The sequence below is a fragment of the Pseudopipra pipra genome, chromosome W (assembly GCF_036250125.1).
Source record: "Pseudopipra pipra isolate bDixPip1 chromosome W, bDixPip1.hap1, whole genome shotgun sequence".
NCBI classification, from domain to species: Eukaryota; Metazoa; Chordata; class Aves; order Passeriformes; family Pipridae; genus Pseudopipra; species Pseudopipra pipra.
Window position 1 is genome coordinate 20,199,584 of NC_087580.1, and position 16,211 is coordinate 20,215,794.

The window sequence follows — 16,211 nt, forward strand, 5'->3', positions numbered from 1 at the left end:
AGGGATCTGGACAGGCTGGATCAATAAGGCCAAGTGTCAGGCCCTGCCCTTGGCTCCCAACAACCCCCTGGAACGCTCCAGGCTGGGAGCAGAGGGGCTGGAGAGCTGCTCAGCAGGAAGGGACTTGGGGGTGCTGCTTGACAGAGACTGGATATGAGGCAGAGTGTGCCCAGGGGGGCAAGAAGGCCAAGGGCATCGTGGCCTTTGTGGAGAAGAGTGTGGCCAGCAGGAGCAGAGAACTGATTGCCCCTCTGTGCTGGGCACTGGGAAGGCCCCACCTGGAGTGCTGTGTCCAGTTCTGGTCCCTCAGTGCCAAAAGGCCCTTGAGGGGCTGGAGCGTGTCCAGAGAAGGGAACGGAGCTGGGGAAGGCTCTGGAAAACATGTCTGCTGAGGGACGGCTGAGGGAACTGGGCTGGTTGAGTCTGGAGAAGGGGAGGCTCAGGGGGGACCTCATTGCTCTCTACAATGACCTGAAAGGAGGTTTTTAGTGGGGTGGGGGTTGGTCTCTTCTGCCAAGACGATAGTGAAAGGTTGTGAGGGAATGGCCTTAAATTGCATTGGGCAAGGTTCATATTAGATATTAAAGAAACCTTTTTCCACTGAGAGAGTGTTGAGGCATTGGAACAAGTAGCCCAGGGAGGGGGTGGAGTCTCTGGAAGTGTTCAGGTGTGTTGTGGGTTGACTTTGGCTGGACACCAGGTGCTCACCCAGCCACTCTATCACTCCCCTTCCCAGTGGGACATGGGAGGGAGCAAGGTGGGAAAAAACAAACTCGTGGGTTTGGATAAGGCAGTTTTTTTAAAGCAAAAAGCAAAGCAAAGCTTGCACGCGCAGAAGCAAAAGACAGCAGGGTTTGTTCTCTGCTTCCCATGAGCAGCCAGGGTCGGCCACTCCCGAGGAGCAGGGCTTGGGTACCTGTGAGGGTTCCTCAGCAGGCAGCCATTAGACAATGAATGCCCCCTCCTGCTCCAGGCCTCAGCTTTTAGAGCTGAGCTGACCTCCCATGGTCTGCAATGTCCCTGTGGTCAGTTGGGCTCAGCTGGCCTGCTTGGGTCCCCTGCCAGGCTCTTGCCCTCAGCTAAGGAAGGAATGTCCCAGTGTTGGTGCTGTGCTCAGCAGTGGCCAAAACACTGGGGTGTTCTCAACCCCCTTCCAGCTGCCAATGCCAAGCCCAGCCCTGGGAGGGCTGCTGTGGGGAACTGAACTGCAGCTCAGCCAGACCCAACCCAAATATCTCGGGCACATATTCTACAGAATCCATCCTTACGTGTTGTGTGATAGATCTATAAGATATTACAAATAATAAGCAATAATAAGGCAAGTGTCCTCCTTAGGGACACCCCCCCAAACTCCTGCCTGGGTTTGTTCCCTGGGGGTCTCTGCAGCAGCAAGCAGAGCACCACACTGACTGCTCTGGGCTGTGCAGGCATTTGTGGTTCTGCCTGTCTCACACACCCCCAACCTTGGGATGGATCTGGATGTCACTGGCTGTGATGTCACAGGGGAGCTGTGATGTCATATGATGGATGTGATGTCATAAGAGAGCTGTGATGTCACAGGATGAATGTGATGTCACAGGGGAGACGTGACATCACAGGGAGGATATGATATCACAGGGGAGCTGTGATGTCATATGATGGTTGTGACATCATAGGGGAGCTGTGATGTCATAGAGGAGATGTGATGTCACAGGGAAGTGTGATGTCACAGGAAGGACATGATGTCACAGGAAGGATGTGATGTCATAGGGGAGGTGTGATGTCATAGGGGAGCTGTGATGTCATGGGGAGGATGTGATGTCAGAGGGGAGGATGTGATGTCGGAGGCGAGCACAGGGTGTCACAGGCATGATATGATATCACAGAGAGATGTGATGTCACAGGAAGGATGTGATGTCACAGGGATTATATGATATCACAGGAGAGGTGCGATGTCGTATGATGGATGTGATGTCATCGAGGAACCTTGATGTCATGATACGGGTGTGATGTCATAGGGGAACCGTGCTGTGACAGGGAGGATGTGATGTCATAGGGGAGGACGTGATGTCACGAGGACGATATGATGTCACAGGGGAGGATGTGACATCACAGGAATGATTTGGTATCACAGGAGAGATGTGATGTCATATGATGGATGTGACATCATAGGGAAGATGTGATGTCATAGGAGAAGTGTGATGTCACAAGAAGGATGTGATGTCACGAGGAACATGTGATGTCACAGTGACACATTCCCCCTCCAACCATGCTCCAGCTAAAGCCATGGAATTTGTCTTTGTTTCCCTTGGGTTCAAGGTCAGGCTGTTTTATTTCCAGGGGTGTCTAGAGATGAGTTAAGGGGAGCTCAGACCTTTTGGTGAGGAAGGACTTGTTTACTCTGGAGCATTTGAACTCAGCCTTTGTTCCTGGTTTCTTCCCACTCTTTCAGAGCAGTTCATTTCCCAGGGGGAAAGCTCTGATTCCCCAGCACAGTCAGGTTCTCCTGAGCTCCAGTATTAATTCTGTGCCAAATTCTTGCTTCCTAGGTCAGTGAAATATTAGAAGAGAGAGAATCTCACCTTGATATTGGACAGAACACTTATATACTTCTCTATTCTATTGAATTCTTCCCTAATAGTTCTGGATGACAGGACACCCATGTGGAAAGTCCCTTTTCTGGTTTTCAGGACTTAAAATACATGCTTTTCTGATGTCGGTATTTATTGTAGTGTTATTTATTCAACTGTGAGGGTTGAATTGAGTGTTCCTTGCACCTTTAAAAAGTGCAACCCCTTTCATTTATTGTTTTAAAACCCACGCATTGGATGTCAGATGACACAAAGACAGCAGGTAGAGATAACCCTGATGTAAGTGATGGTTCCAGTCATCCCGTGGATGGATCAAAGATTTCCAAGGCTTTGTTCCAAGGCCGCTGCCCCACCCCCACCCTCTGCCCCTGGCTCCTGATTGGCCGCCGCCCCACCAATGGGCCGTCCCGGGGGATGCAAATGTCCCGCCCTGCTGCATATTCATGAGCTCGGGGCGGGGCTTTGAGCCCTCGATCAGGGCCCGGGCGAGCTTTTGGTCCCCGCCCGTGCCGAGTGCGCGGGGTCGGCCACGGGAGCTTTGCTGTTCCCCGCGGGGCGCACGGAGGGTTTGTCGCCGGGCGCACATGGACTGGGGAGAACTCTGCCCGCCGGAGCCGCTCTCCCCGCACCGCCAGGAACAGCAGGGACCGCTCCCCGCCCCCAGCCCACCACAAGCTTTAAGTGTGGATATGGATATTCTTTAGCCCTAATTTCTTCATTTGGATCTTTTCCTGAAAAACTGAGATCCTTTGACCTGCTATAAACTACGAGTAAAGTGGGAGGAGTTTTTCTGAGGTTTTTCTCCAATAGCAGCCTTAGGGAAAGAAGACCCTCAGATACTTTGGGGGAGCTGTGGAGAGCTGAGCAGGAAGGCTCAGGAAAAGAACAAAACCATCACTGTGCACAAATATGGAAAGATGAAGGAGCTTCGGGAAGCCCTTCACGTCTGCAAAGGGTTTAGTCTTTTTTAACAGCTTACAGGAGATGGTGGCTCTGAGCCTCCTCCCCTTCCAATTCAGCTTTTGGCACAGTTGTTTGCAATGGCTTAAGTGCTGAAGGACACGGTGAACCAGATCTAGGAGTTAGTTTTCTGCCTCTTTCGGTTGTTCCTGTGTTGTGCAGAGCCCTTGCTTGTTGGAGTGCTGGTGTCTGTTCCTGGCAGCAATGACAAGGCGAGTGCAGGAACAAGGAGGTGCTCTGGTACAAACCACTTGTCTGAAGGAAACAGTGTCTTTTAGGACTGTCTCGGTACCTGAGGCACCTGCTGTTCAGATCTGCAGCAGACCTGCTGGTGGGCTACAGTAGGACCTGTGAGCAGGATGGAGAGAAAAACACCCATGACAAATGGCAAAAGAGAGGCCTCGTCCCCTTCTCCTCACCAGCTGGGTCCCCACTGGGGCAGGCTGGGCAGGACTGGCATGGAATGATGTGACAGGGTTATCACTGTGTCACTGTCTGTCAGGCTGAACCTCTGGGTCTGCATTTTCCAGCTCACTGCTATAACTAGAATTTAATGTTACAACTAATTGTATGATTACTCTAAATTAAAGTTGTTATCCAGGCAACTTGGAATAGAGTGTTATCCTTTTAATTCATATTCTGTTACTCAAAACTGTCTTTTTAAAATATACTGTAGTTAGCCATTGGAAGAAAGATTAATAATGGAATAAAAATATCAGCAGAGGAAACACATGTTTTCCTTCCAGGTTCAGGTGGATGAAAATAAAAATATTAACATGTTAAAACTGTACTGTAGATAGAAAAAGTTTAATGTTCTCATGAATTTGGCATATAAATTGCTACTAGCAGCCCACTTTTATGCTTAAAGTTTGAATCTGTCCCATGTGCCAACCTGTCAACACTAATTTTTAAACTTTTCTACTCATTGGAGGGGAAATGTTTAAAAAATGCCTCCAGGGGGTGAGTGTGAAAAAGTGCTTTTTCTGTGCATGTAACAATTCCATAAACACTCTGCTGAACAAAATGTTATTTACTATTTCAACTGAGGACTGGAAGTTCAGAAGAATATGTTTGCATTAGTAGTTCTTACTACAAAAATTGTTCTTTTTGGTTTCTAATTTGTCACATGGTTAACTTTAAGAACTAGAGAATGAAAACAGTTGTATAGTTAACATATTGTGAAGGTGAGAGATGTATCATGTACTTCATTTTTTTCCTGTGAATGGTGGTGTATTCTATCAGGGACAGCTGATCAAGTCCAAGAATAGAGAGAGACTCACCTGCATTTTGGAACCTGTTTTAGAATAGAAGCTGAAAGTGCTGACAAGGAGCAGTTACTGGATAGACTTAGAGAATTTGTTTAATAACGGTAATATAAGCCACTGGCAATATATTGAACCAGAACCCACCAAGTTCTTTAGTTGTAAGAAAGTCAGTTCCAATGTGCTGATTTACAGTGACTGAGGCTCTAAACCCCTCTGGCTGTTCTCTTCATAACAGTTGGAAATAAGGGAATTGAGCAAATACACCCTGAACACTGTGAGTGTTTTGTTCTGTGGTTTTGTTTCGGTTGGTTGTTGGTTTGTTGGGTTTTTTTGTCAAGAAAGGTTTTACATTTCTAGCTGGTGTAGGTGTGTCCCTTTTGCATTCCCTTTTCATGGCCATCCTCCAGAATTAGCTTTGGTTGAATAAATGCCAATGGAAACAATTAATTTAAGCCAGTTTTGAATTCTAATGTGAGAGCCCAACAAATCTTGATCTTGAGAGATGTGTAGGTGTAGCTGTTGAGTGAGAATAGTGTAGGGTGACATCCATACCATTTTAAAGGAAAAGAAAAACAAAAACAAAGAAAAAACCAATCCCATAAACCTTAGAGCTCAAAAATACAGTTAAACTTGAAACAGTTTGCTTGCAAACAGATGGATTAGGTTTGGGTCCAAACCAGCAGAAAGACTTCAGGAAAGTGAGTAAATCCAATACAGAGTTTGTGTGACAGATTACTGAGAAATAAGGAAAAGGTCAATCTCCAGCACTGTTTATACTTTTTCAATTTTATTGTCAAGTTGCAGCTAATGTTAACAAATAGACTTTGTTATAGAATAATAGAACTGCATCTGAGTTTCACTGCTCATTTAAGACTGAGCAGTAAGACAATGTTATTTCTAATTGCAGTGCCACATTTTAATTTTGCACAGCAAAATTTGGTAGTGAAAATGTTATCAAATGACAAAGTAAAGGATCTTTAAAGGTAAGCAAGGCTGTGCACAGGTTTATGACAGCCATTCAGACAGACTTTCTTTCATCATTACATTGTTGTTTATGGCTTATTAATATAATATAATAAGACACGACCCAGCAGCTCAGATGGCAAGCAGCCAAATCTCTTTAGTGAAAGGAAAATGCCCCCTTAAATACCCTTCAGGGGACAGGTGACCCACCTGCCCAGTGACAGCACAGCACACACTGCTCTTGTGCCTCAGTGGGCTGTGCAGGGACTCCAATCCCCAGAATGCATCCCCTGCATCCCTGGGACACCCCTACAGGAGAGGGGCTCAAAGGCTTTCCTGAAGTCAGGAAAGGCACATCCACAGCCTTTCCCTCATCTAATGAGGGGGTCATTTTGTCATAGAGGAAGACCAGGTTGCTCAGGCAGGACCTGCCTTTCCCATCCCCACGCTGGCTGGGCCTGATCCCCTGGATGTCCTGCCCATGCCATGGGATGGTCCACTTGGGTGCATCCCTTCTGGGCCCAGGGCCTTGTGGGGGTGTCATTGGCAGGGCAGGTCACTGAGCATTTCCTGCTGGATTACAGGGGCTTCACTCAGCTCCCCATCACCAGCTTCCAGCCCTGGGAGCTGGGGATCCTGAGGACAAGTGGCTTCAGTAGTACAGACTGAGGCAAAGGAGGCATTAAGTCCCTCAGCCTTTTCCTCCTCCCCTGACACTGGGCTGCCCTCTCCACCCAGCAAGGGATGGAGACTCTCCCAAGCCCTCCTTTTGCTACCGATGGATTCAGAGACACGTCTTTTGCTGTCTTTAAGTGCGGTGGCCAAATTCTGTTCTGGTTTGTCCTTTTCCCTTTGAATTTTCTCCCTACGTAACCTCACCACATCCTTGTAGTCTCCCAAGTTTCCTGCCCCTCCTTCCAGAGGTGATAAACTCCCCTTTTTCCTTGAGTTCCAGCCTAAGTTCTCTGTTTGACCAAGTCGTGCTTTTTGCCCCCTGGCTTGTCTTAGGGCACATGGGCACAGCTCCTGGAGCTTTGAGATTTCCTTCTTAAAGCACCTCCAGCCTTCCTGGACTCCTTTGCCCTTCAGGACTGACTCCCAAGGGACTCCAGCAATCATTCTCCCAAACAGGCCAAAGTCTGCCTGCCCTCACTCCAGGGTGTCAGTTCTGCTGCCTCCTCCTTCCTCCACCCAGAATGGAAAACTCCATCATTTTGGGGTCTCTGTGCCCCAGATGGCTCTGACCACCACCTCCCCCACCAGTCCCAGAATCATGGAATGGTTTGGGTGGGAAGGGACCTTAAAGACCATCTTGTTCCAACCCCTTGCCATGGACAGGGACACCTTCCACTAGACCAGGTTGCTCAGAGCCCCATCCAGCCTGACCTTGAACAACTTCCAGGGATGGGGCAGCCAGAACTTCTCTGTGCAACCTATGCCAGGATCTCACTACCCTCACAGTCAAGAATTTCTTCCTAATATCCCATCTAACCCTGCCTTCTCTCAGTGTGAAGCCATTCCTCTTGTTCTGTCACTCCAGGCCCTTGTCCAAAGTCTCTCTCCATCTTTCTTGTTGGCTCCCTTCAGGCACTGGAAGGCCACAATTAGGTCAGCCCAAAGCCTTCTCTTCTCCAGCCTCAACAATCCCAATTCTCTCAGCCTTTCCTCACAGCAGAGCTGCTCCATCCCTCTGATCCTCTTACTGCTCCCCTCTGCACTCGCTCCAGCAGGTCCATGTCCTTCCTGTGATAGACCCCAGAGCTGGAGGCAGCTCTGCAGGGGTGACAACATTACAGCCCTGTGTGTTCCAGCAAGGACACTGTGGAACCTCCTGGAGTAAAGGAGCCATTGTGACACTGCAGGGACTTCTGGAGCCAAAGGAACCCTGGGACACTGTGGAATCTCATGGAATCAAGGGAGCATTGTGACAATGTGAAAACTCATGGAATTAAGAGGCCATTGTGACACTGCAAGGCCTCATGAAACCAAAGGAACCCTGGGAGACTGTGGAAACTCATGGAATCAAGGGGCCATTGTGATGCTCCAGGGCCTCATGAAATCAAAGAAACCCTGGAACACTGTGGAACCTCATGGAACCAAGGATTCATTGTGCCATAAAGGGCCTCATGGAACCAAGGGAGCCCTGACACATTTCGGGACCTCATAGAATCAAGGGGCCATTGTGACACTGAGGAACCTTGGGGACTCAAAAGCCACTGTGACACTGCAGGGCTCATGGAACCAAAGGAACCCTGAGACTTTTCAGAACCTCATGGAATCAAGGGGCCACTGTGACACTGCAGAGTGTCATGGTGACAAAGGGACCCCAGGACACTGTGGACCTCAAGAAATCAGGGGCCCATATTGGCCCTGTGGAATGCCATGGAATCAAGGAGACATTCTTACACTGCAGGGCATTATTGAGCCTAAGTGACCATTGTGACTCTGTGGAACCTGATGGAGTCAAGGGACCTTTGTGACATGTGGGGCCTCATGGAACCAAAGGAACCCTGAGACATTTCAGGACCTTGTGGAATCAAAGGACCATTGTCATCCTGCAGAGCCTTATAGAGCTAAATGGGCCCTGGGACACTGTGGAATGATGGAATCAAGGGGCCACTGTGACACTGCAGAAGCTCATTCAACCAAAGGAACCCTGGGACAATGTGGAACCACATGGAATTACCAGGCCACTGTGACACTGCAGGGCCTCATGGAAACAAAGGATTCCTGGGACATTGTGGAACTTCATGGAACCAAGGGGCCACTGTGACACTGCAGGGCCTCACGGAACCAAAGGAACCCTGGGACACTGTGGAATCTCATGGAACCAAGGGGCCACTGTGATATGTGGGGCCTCTTAGGACCAAAGGAGTCCTGAGACATTTTGCAAACTCATGGAATCAAAGGTCCATTATCACACTACAGAGCCTTACGAAGCCAAATGGACCCTGTGACTCTGTGGAACCTCATGGAATCCAGTGGCCATTCCCACACTGTAAAACCTCATGGATACTCTCAGGTTCCCATTATTAAAAGACACCTCTGGCCAAATTCAGCTGCAAAGGAGACCATGTGCCAAAGTCAGCAGTCCAGGTTTGATTTAACAGTAAATAGGAGGGAGAGAGAGAGAAAGAAATAGAGAGAGAAGAAGGTGATGGGAAGACAGTGAGAGAGAGACAGAGATGAAGTAAATGTATCACACCATGGAGATCCCTGAGGCTCCCACCGGTCCTTCTTCACCCTGCTCTGCTCGGTGGAGCGTCCCCAAGTTGTGCTTCTGGGCTCTCTCTTTTATACAGCCCAAGCCCTGGCTATTCTGGGGGGTAGATGCTGTTCTCACAGCTTGGGCTGGCACGTGGACAAGGACTTGCTTCCTTTCCCACAGTTTGCCATGGTGGGAGTTTTGCCCGCTGTGCTTCCAGTCTGCAGGTGGGAATCTTTGTCTGGATGGGTTCCCCAGACCTGCCTTACCAGCCCTGGCTTCCTGTTGGGGCTGTCTGCTCTTTCCCACAGTCTGCACAGTGCAATTCTGTCCTGGGGGCTACTTCCAGAGCTTCACCTCCCTTTAGGCTTTGGAATTAAATACCTTCCTGTTTGCCACCAGTGCTTATGTGTTGTGGTGCCTTATGGGATTTTCCTGCTTTGACAGTGTTTTGAGACAGTTCATTGTGCCCTTCAAGTCCTTCCATGTGCACACGCACACCACTCTCACCAGTGCCTGGCCCTCCAAAGAACACCAGACCTGATGATTTGTAGCTCCCACTCCAGTGGTTGGCACTTGGAGCTCCCTCCGTATCCAGAGCTCAGAGCTCCCTTGTGCCAGAAAGTTTAAAGATATTGTGCCGTAGCCTGCGACCACCACCTGCACACCCCCATGGGCTTCTTCCTGCTCAACCTCTCCCTCACAGACCTGGGCTGCATCTGCACCACTGTCCCCAAAGCCATGCACAATTCCCTCTGGGGCACCACAACCATCTCCTACACGGGATGTGCTGCACAGCTCTTTTTCTTTCTGTTCTTCTTCTCAGCAGAGTATTTCCTCCTCACCATCATGTGCTACGACCGCTACGTTGCCATCTGCAAACCCCTGCACTACGGGACCCTCCTGGGCAGCAGAGCTTGTGCCCACATGGCAGCAGCTGCCTGGGCCACTGGCTTTCTCAATGCTCTGCTGCACACAGCCAATACATTTTCCCTGCCCCTGTGCCAGGGCAATGCCCTGGGCCAGTTCTTCTGTGAATTCCCCCATGTCCTCAAACTCTCCTGCTCACACTCAGGATACCTCAGGGAAATTGGGCTCATTGGAGTTACTGCCAGTTTATCACTTGGTTGTTTTGTTTTCACTGTTTTCTCCTATGTGCAGATCTTCAGGGCTGTGCTGAGAATCCCCTCTGAGCAGGGAAGGCACAAAGCCTTTTCCACGTGCCTCCCTCACCTGGCCATGGTCTCCCTGTTCCTCAGCACTGGCACGTTTGCCAACCTGAAGCCCCCCTCCATCTCCTTCCCATCCCTTGATCTGGTGGTGTCAGTTCTTTATTCAGTGGTGCCTCCAGCACTGAACCCCTTCATCTACAGCTTGAGGAACCAAGAGCTCAAGGATGCCCTGAGGAAAATGATGACTGGATGCTTTTCAGGAGCAATAATGTGCCTGTTTTCTGGTGTGTAGCATTCAGAATAGGACTCCCTAATGGCCCAGCCTTTCTTCTCAGGTTTTTCATGGAGGTCATTGGGTTGTTCATGCAGTAATTTTTTCTGCAATGATATATTATTATGCATCTGCGTTCTAGTTTAGTGTCTACCCATTCAATTTGAGTCAGAGATGTATAAATGAATTGTGCTCTCTGAGTCTTTAAGCAAAATAAAGGACCCTGCAGTGCCTTTTTTGTCCAAGACCCTTTTTCTCAGATGTTCCTAAAGGACAGCACACTGCAGGACAGGGTGTATTTGCAAACGGGAAGGGGACAATAATCCCAGCCCAGCAGCACTGCCAGGGAGCAGCAGTGCTTGGTCTTTGCAGAGCTGCTCTCTTGCCACTTCCACACTGTCCTCCTGAGCCCCTTTCTCGCTGTAAGGCCTGAGTGCTCTCTGAGCACAGTCCTGGGGGGTGGAAGCCCTTGGAGCACAGGCAGGGACAGGCCCTGGCAACTTGTGAAGCAGAGCTGGGCTCCCTTCCAGCATCTCTAGGATGCTCTGGGATCTTCTGAGAGCAGGGCATGGACTGGGTCACATCTTCTGTCACCTTGCTCCAGGGCTGGAACTCTCCTGCAGTGTCCCCATGACACTCCTGCTCTCTGCTTTCCAGATTCCCTTTTCAGATCCAGTCTTCCCCTCCTGTTCCCAGGGACATCCTGTGAGTGCTTCAGAGCTGCCATCCTGGGGCAACTCCTGCCCAGCGTGGGCAGGCACAAGGTCTCTCCACCTGCTCCTCTCTCCTCCCCAGTGCCACTGTTTTCTGCAGCCTGCTCATCCTTGCCCAGCACAGCCCTCCTGGCACAGTTGGACACAGCCCTTGTTCTCCCCCCTCCTCAGGCACCTGCCCAACCCCCTCAGCTCCAGCCTGATGGCCACAAACCTTCAGGGCAGGGAGCACCAGGGAAAATGCTCAGGACACCCATGGACTGCAGGGAGATACCACTGGAGTGGTTGGTCTGTAGGGAGAAATCACTGCTGCCTCCCTTCTGAATCACCCTCAGGACCTGGACAAGCCTGGATTTTGTTTTGTTTCCATGAGGCTCTGCAGTGTCAAAACGACCCCTTGATTCCATGAGGCTGCACAGTGTCCCCAGGTTCCTTTGGTTCCAGAATGCCCTGTAGTGTCATGGTGGTCCCTGCAGTCCATGAGGTGTCCTCAGTGTCACAATGACCCCTTGATCCCATGAAGTTGCACAGTGTCTCTGGGTTCCATTTTTCCACGAGTTTCCCCAGTGTCACAATGACCCCTTGATTCCATAGGGTTCCCCACTGTCCCAAGGTCCATTTGGCTCCAAAAAGGCCCTGTAATGCCAGAGTGCCCCTTGATTTTATGAGGTTCACTTGTGTCCCAGGGTTTCCTTGTTTCCATGAGGCTCCACAGTGACACAATGGCCCCCTGGTTCCATGAGGTTCCAAAAGGTTTCAGGGTTCCTTTTGTTCCATGAGGCCCCAAATGTTAAATGGTCCCCTGGTTCCACAAGATTTCACAGTGTCCCTGTGTTCCTTGGTTTCCATGAGCCCCTGCAGTGCCACAGTGGCCCCTTTGATTCCAGGAGGTTGCACAGTGTCATCACAGAGCTGAGCCCACCCAGATGAAAGTTCGGGGGAGATTAGGAGGAACTGGGACAAAAAGGATTGAATATTTGGGGAAGAAAAGAGGGGCTTGACCAACAGAGAGGAAAGATTTTGATGAGGTAAAACCAGATTCAGGGAATGCTGAGGGTACTGAAACACTGACTGTGCAAACATTCCTGATGGACCTTTATGCACTTTGTAACCTCAAGCCCCAACACTCCCCAAAAGTGCTGCCCCTCCCATTGAAAGGAATCCACTGCTCTAATTCCAAGACAGAAAAAGCCCAAACCCAGAACTCCAGACTCTTATTTGACCTCTAGTGCCCACCCCAATCCCAAACCTGTATTACCAGTATGAAAAGCCAAACCTTAATCCTAACTCAGCCTAAAAAGCTCTTCCCCTTATCATGAACCAGACACTGCCAGCAAACAACAAACCTCCCAAAATTCTGCCTAATCCCCACCCTGAGCTCTAAACCCCAAGCCCTGACCAGTAAGCACCCCCACAGACCTTGGGAGCAGGGCAAGGACCTGGAGGGCCCAGAGCAGGCCCAGGGGGTTGGCAGAGGAATGGGAGGTGACCTGGATCTGCTCAGCTCTGCAGTGACCCCCAGGAGAAGGGCCTGGGCTCTGGCAGGGATGTCCTGTGGCACAGGGGCTCAGGATCCAAGGTAAGAAGGCCAAGTGCACATGGCAACAGCCAGAGCTGGTGCAGAGCCATCAGGGAGGGTCTAGAAATGCTGCTGGGAGGGGGTGGGAAAGCAGGAGGGGTGTGTGCAGCCTGCAAGGCCAGAGCAGCAGCAGGGCCAGGGCAGGACAGCCTGCAGGAGAGATGGCCAAGGGCTCTGGCAGGGCTGCAAGGCCCAAAGGCACCCAGGCCTTTGTCCCCTTGCCTCTGGCAGCTGCCTCTGCCACTCAGGCCACCACAAGCCACTTTCCTGGCAGGTTCTGCACTTGGGTTCTGCCTCGCCCCTCCCTCAGCAGCCTGGCAGGGGTTGCCCAGTTTTGGGCCTTTGTTGTTCCTCCCCCTCCCATCCCAGTGCCCCCCAAACAGCCCTGAGCCAGCCGGGAGGGACAGGATCTGCTGGGCCAGGGCCTGGGGCTCAGCCCTTGGCCTTTGTGCTCCACAAAACCAAGGCAGGCTTTGCTCAGCATTGCAGGGGCCTGCCCAGAGCCTTTGTCTGCCTGCACTCCTGGCCTCCAAGGAGCTGCTCCAAGGAGTCCCTGGGGAGGCTTTGGCAGTGCCTGCCCTCAGTGGGGCCCAGCAATGCTTCAAGGCACTTGCAGTTTGGCTTCTGACTTCTTCAGCAGCTTCTTCCATTTTCTCTCAGTACCTCAAGGATCATGGGCTGGCCTGCAAACACACCGTGGGGCTCATTAAAATCCAGAAATTCCTCAGGATCTCTTTGTCTTCCTTTAATTGTCTTCAAGGCAATTTCAAAACAAGTCTTCCAAGTTTGTACTTTTTTGTTTATATTCAATTATGGATATTTTTTAGTTCAGAGGAGAGGTGATAGAGGTGTTCTCCAAGTGATCTTGATGCTGAGTGTCTCCTCAGGAGATCCAGACCGACCCTGGATGATCAGTCTTGCTCCTCACCCCCCAACTTCACCAGTTCTGACATGGCCCATCTTGGACTGACACCTGATGCAGCTCCAAACACACTGTGGGACCCATTAAAACACGGAAAAACAAATTATTTTAAAATACTAAAAAAAAAAAATTATTTCCCTTTCTCTGATTGTCTTCAAGTCCTAAAGTCCTCTACAGCTAATTAGAGTTTTTTGTAGTTTAGCTAAGGGGGAAGATTTTAAAGTGGAAGTCACAAAAAATATATATTTTTGATGAAAGGAAATTATTTACACAATGCCTTGGGATGCAAGAGGGTCAGGGTGTAAAGGATTTGGATCCAAAGAAAAGGGGGCAAAAGAGATTAGTAGCATTTAATCATTGACCAATTGAACAATTATCAAGTGGTTCAATAGCATTTGCCACAATTTTAACAGTGACTGAATTAGAGATTCACAACAACATTCACCCACCACAGTCAATTCACACCCACACCCAGGCAGAGATGTGTGCACACATCAAGAGCTGGGTGTGGAAAGGTCCCTCTCCCAAATTCTTCTTGTTGTCAGGGAAACACTCCCACCAATCCCTTTGTGTTTCCCACCAGACAAGGGTCCCAGCTGGAGGAGTGTTTGTGGAGGGGGATCAGAATTGTCCTGGCCATCAGCGCCGCTCTTTGGAGTGTTGCAAACTGGAGGGTTCCCGAGCTGAGAGAGGCTGCCAGAGGTGTCCCACTGAGAGGGAGGTGCTGGGGAGCTGCCAGGGCCTCCCTCAGCCCCGCTGGGTGTGGGCTCCCAAGGAGACTGGCTTTAGTTATCTGCTGAATTTCCATCCTGGTGTCAGGAATGACTGGAGTTTCCAAACTATTTGGGAATTTTATCCAAACTGTTCCATTTGGGCTGCGATTCAGGCAGGGAATGTTCCAAGGCTTTCATGGGATGACTGATTATCCTGTGTTCCCAAACTGTTGCACTCCAGATTGTTCCCACCTTTATCATCCAGGAGCACCTGGTCCAGTCCAGGGGCACTTCCCCACAGCCCTGGTCCAGTCCAGGGGCTCTTCATTGCTCAGCTGCTTTGGTCAAGGCTTGTCAGGAGCTCCTGAGATCATCGACCAGGCCTGAGGAGATTGGGGGGAGGATGCACCACCACAGAGGCTTCTAAGAAAGATGGGGACAAACTTTTTGTAGGCCCTAGATATGGTGTGATAGGACAAATAGTTTTCAACTTAAAAAAGCAGCTTTGAAGTAGATATAACCAAGAACTTTTTACACTGAGAGTATTGAAACACTGGCACAGGTTGCCCAGAGAGGTGATGCCTCATCCCTGGAAACATTCAAGCTCAGGTTGGATGGGGCTCTGAGCAACCTGATGGAAATGAATATGGCCTTGCTCATTATAGGGGAGTTGGAATAGAAGAACTTCAAAGGTCCCTTCCTACCAAAACTCTTCCATCATTCTACTGGAGCCAAGGCTGACAAGGATCACCCAGGTTTCAGACCCAGCTGAGCATCCCCTTTGATGGCCCATCTGGCAGCTCTGCTACAAAGCTGCTGCAAAGAACCTCCAGACCTAGAGGAGCTAAAGGGCTTTGCTGCCTGGGGGGTCTCTGCCACCGTGGAGGGCCTGGAGGCTTCAGGTGACTGATCTGCAGGAAGGACAAGGTGCTGATGGAAATGTCCTTGGCTTTGGACATCCTGTGATCCAGGAACACTGTGAAAATCACTGATCTGTTCCTTGGCTGCAGCATCAAAGGGATGGCTAAGGGTTATCAAGCTTTGGAACAGAATGTCCAGGGAAGTGGTTGAGTCAGCACAGAATCATAGAATTGTTAAGGTTGGAAAAGACCTCTGAGATCATGGAGTGCAACCATTAACCCAACACTGGCATCTTCACCACTGAACTGTGTCCCCAAATGCCACAGCTCCATGTTTTTTGAACACTTCCAGGGATGGTGACTGTAAGACTCCAGGTTTGAGCTACGAGCTCAGCAAAGGCGTTTTACTTTGAAAAATATTCTGCCAACCACAGATTTGAAAAGGGCCTTCAGTTCTTTTAATACCTTGAGAGAGATCACAAGGGAGAAGACACTGCACACGTTTTCTCAAGTGGTCAAAAAACACACTTTTAATGGCAAACTTTAGAAAAAAATGAAGCTTGGAAAAAGTTTAAAGGGCAACATTCAAACAGAATAGAGCATTCCCCAAAGCATTGACTGATCACAGGCCAACCAAGACAAATCAGCTGGATGGTTCATTTACAATGTGTCCCGAGGGGCAGCACCTCCGATGCCATAGAAACCCCTCCCCCTGGATTAGGAAACCTTTGGAATTCAGGAGGTGTTCCAGTGGAGCATGAAAATGAACAGCAACTTTCCTAAAGCCCAGACCCCAGCAGAACAAAGCCCGGCCCCATCAGTGGCAGAGCACAGGTCCCCCATCCCTGTGTCCCCGTGGCCGCTGAGGCGGCAGCGCAGGCCCGAGGCGGTGCCGGGTCCCGGTGCAGCCGGGGCAGAGCGGCGGCTGCGCGAGCGGCAACCCCGGCGGTGAGTGCGGCAGCCCCGTGGGAGCGGCGGCTCCGGGCACAGACGCCGGCGGCAGCCGCTGTGGCGGCGG

At 50.3% G+C, this 16,211-nt stretch overlaps 2 protein-coding genes across 2 annotated transcripts in view; both read left to right on the top strand.

Annotated features, from left to right (window-relative positions):
- Positions 1-16,211, top strand: part of LOC135405349 (zinc finger protein 70-like) — a 431,851-nt gene that overhangs the window by 145,096 nt on the left and 270,544 nt on the right. The gene's annotated exons all lie outside the window — the stretch shown is intronic.
- On the top strand, positions 1,932-10,427 carry LOC135406326 (olfactory receptor 14J1-like). The gene is made up of 2 exons (XM_064640737.1): positions 1,932-1,936; positions 9,794-10,427. Exons 1-2 carry the CDS (start codon positions 1,932-1,934, stop codon positions 10,425-10,427), a joined length of 639 nt encoding a protein of 212 aa, XP_064496807.1.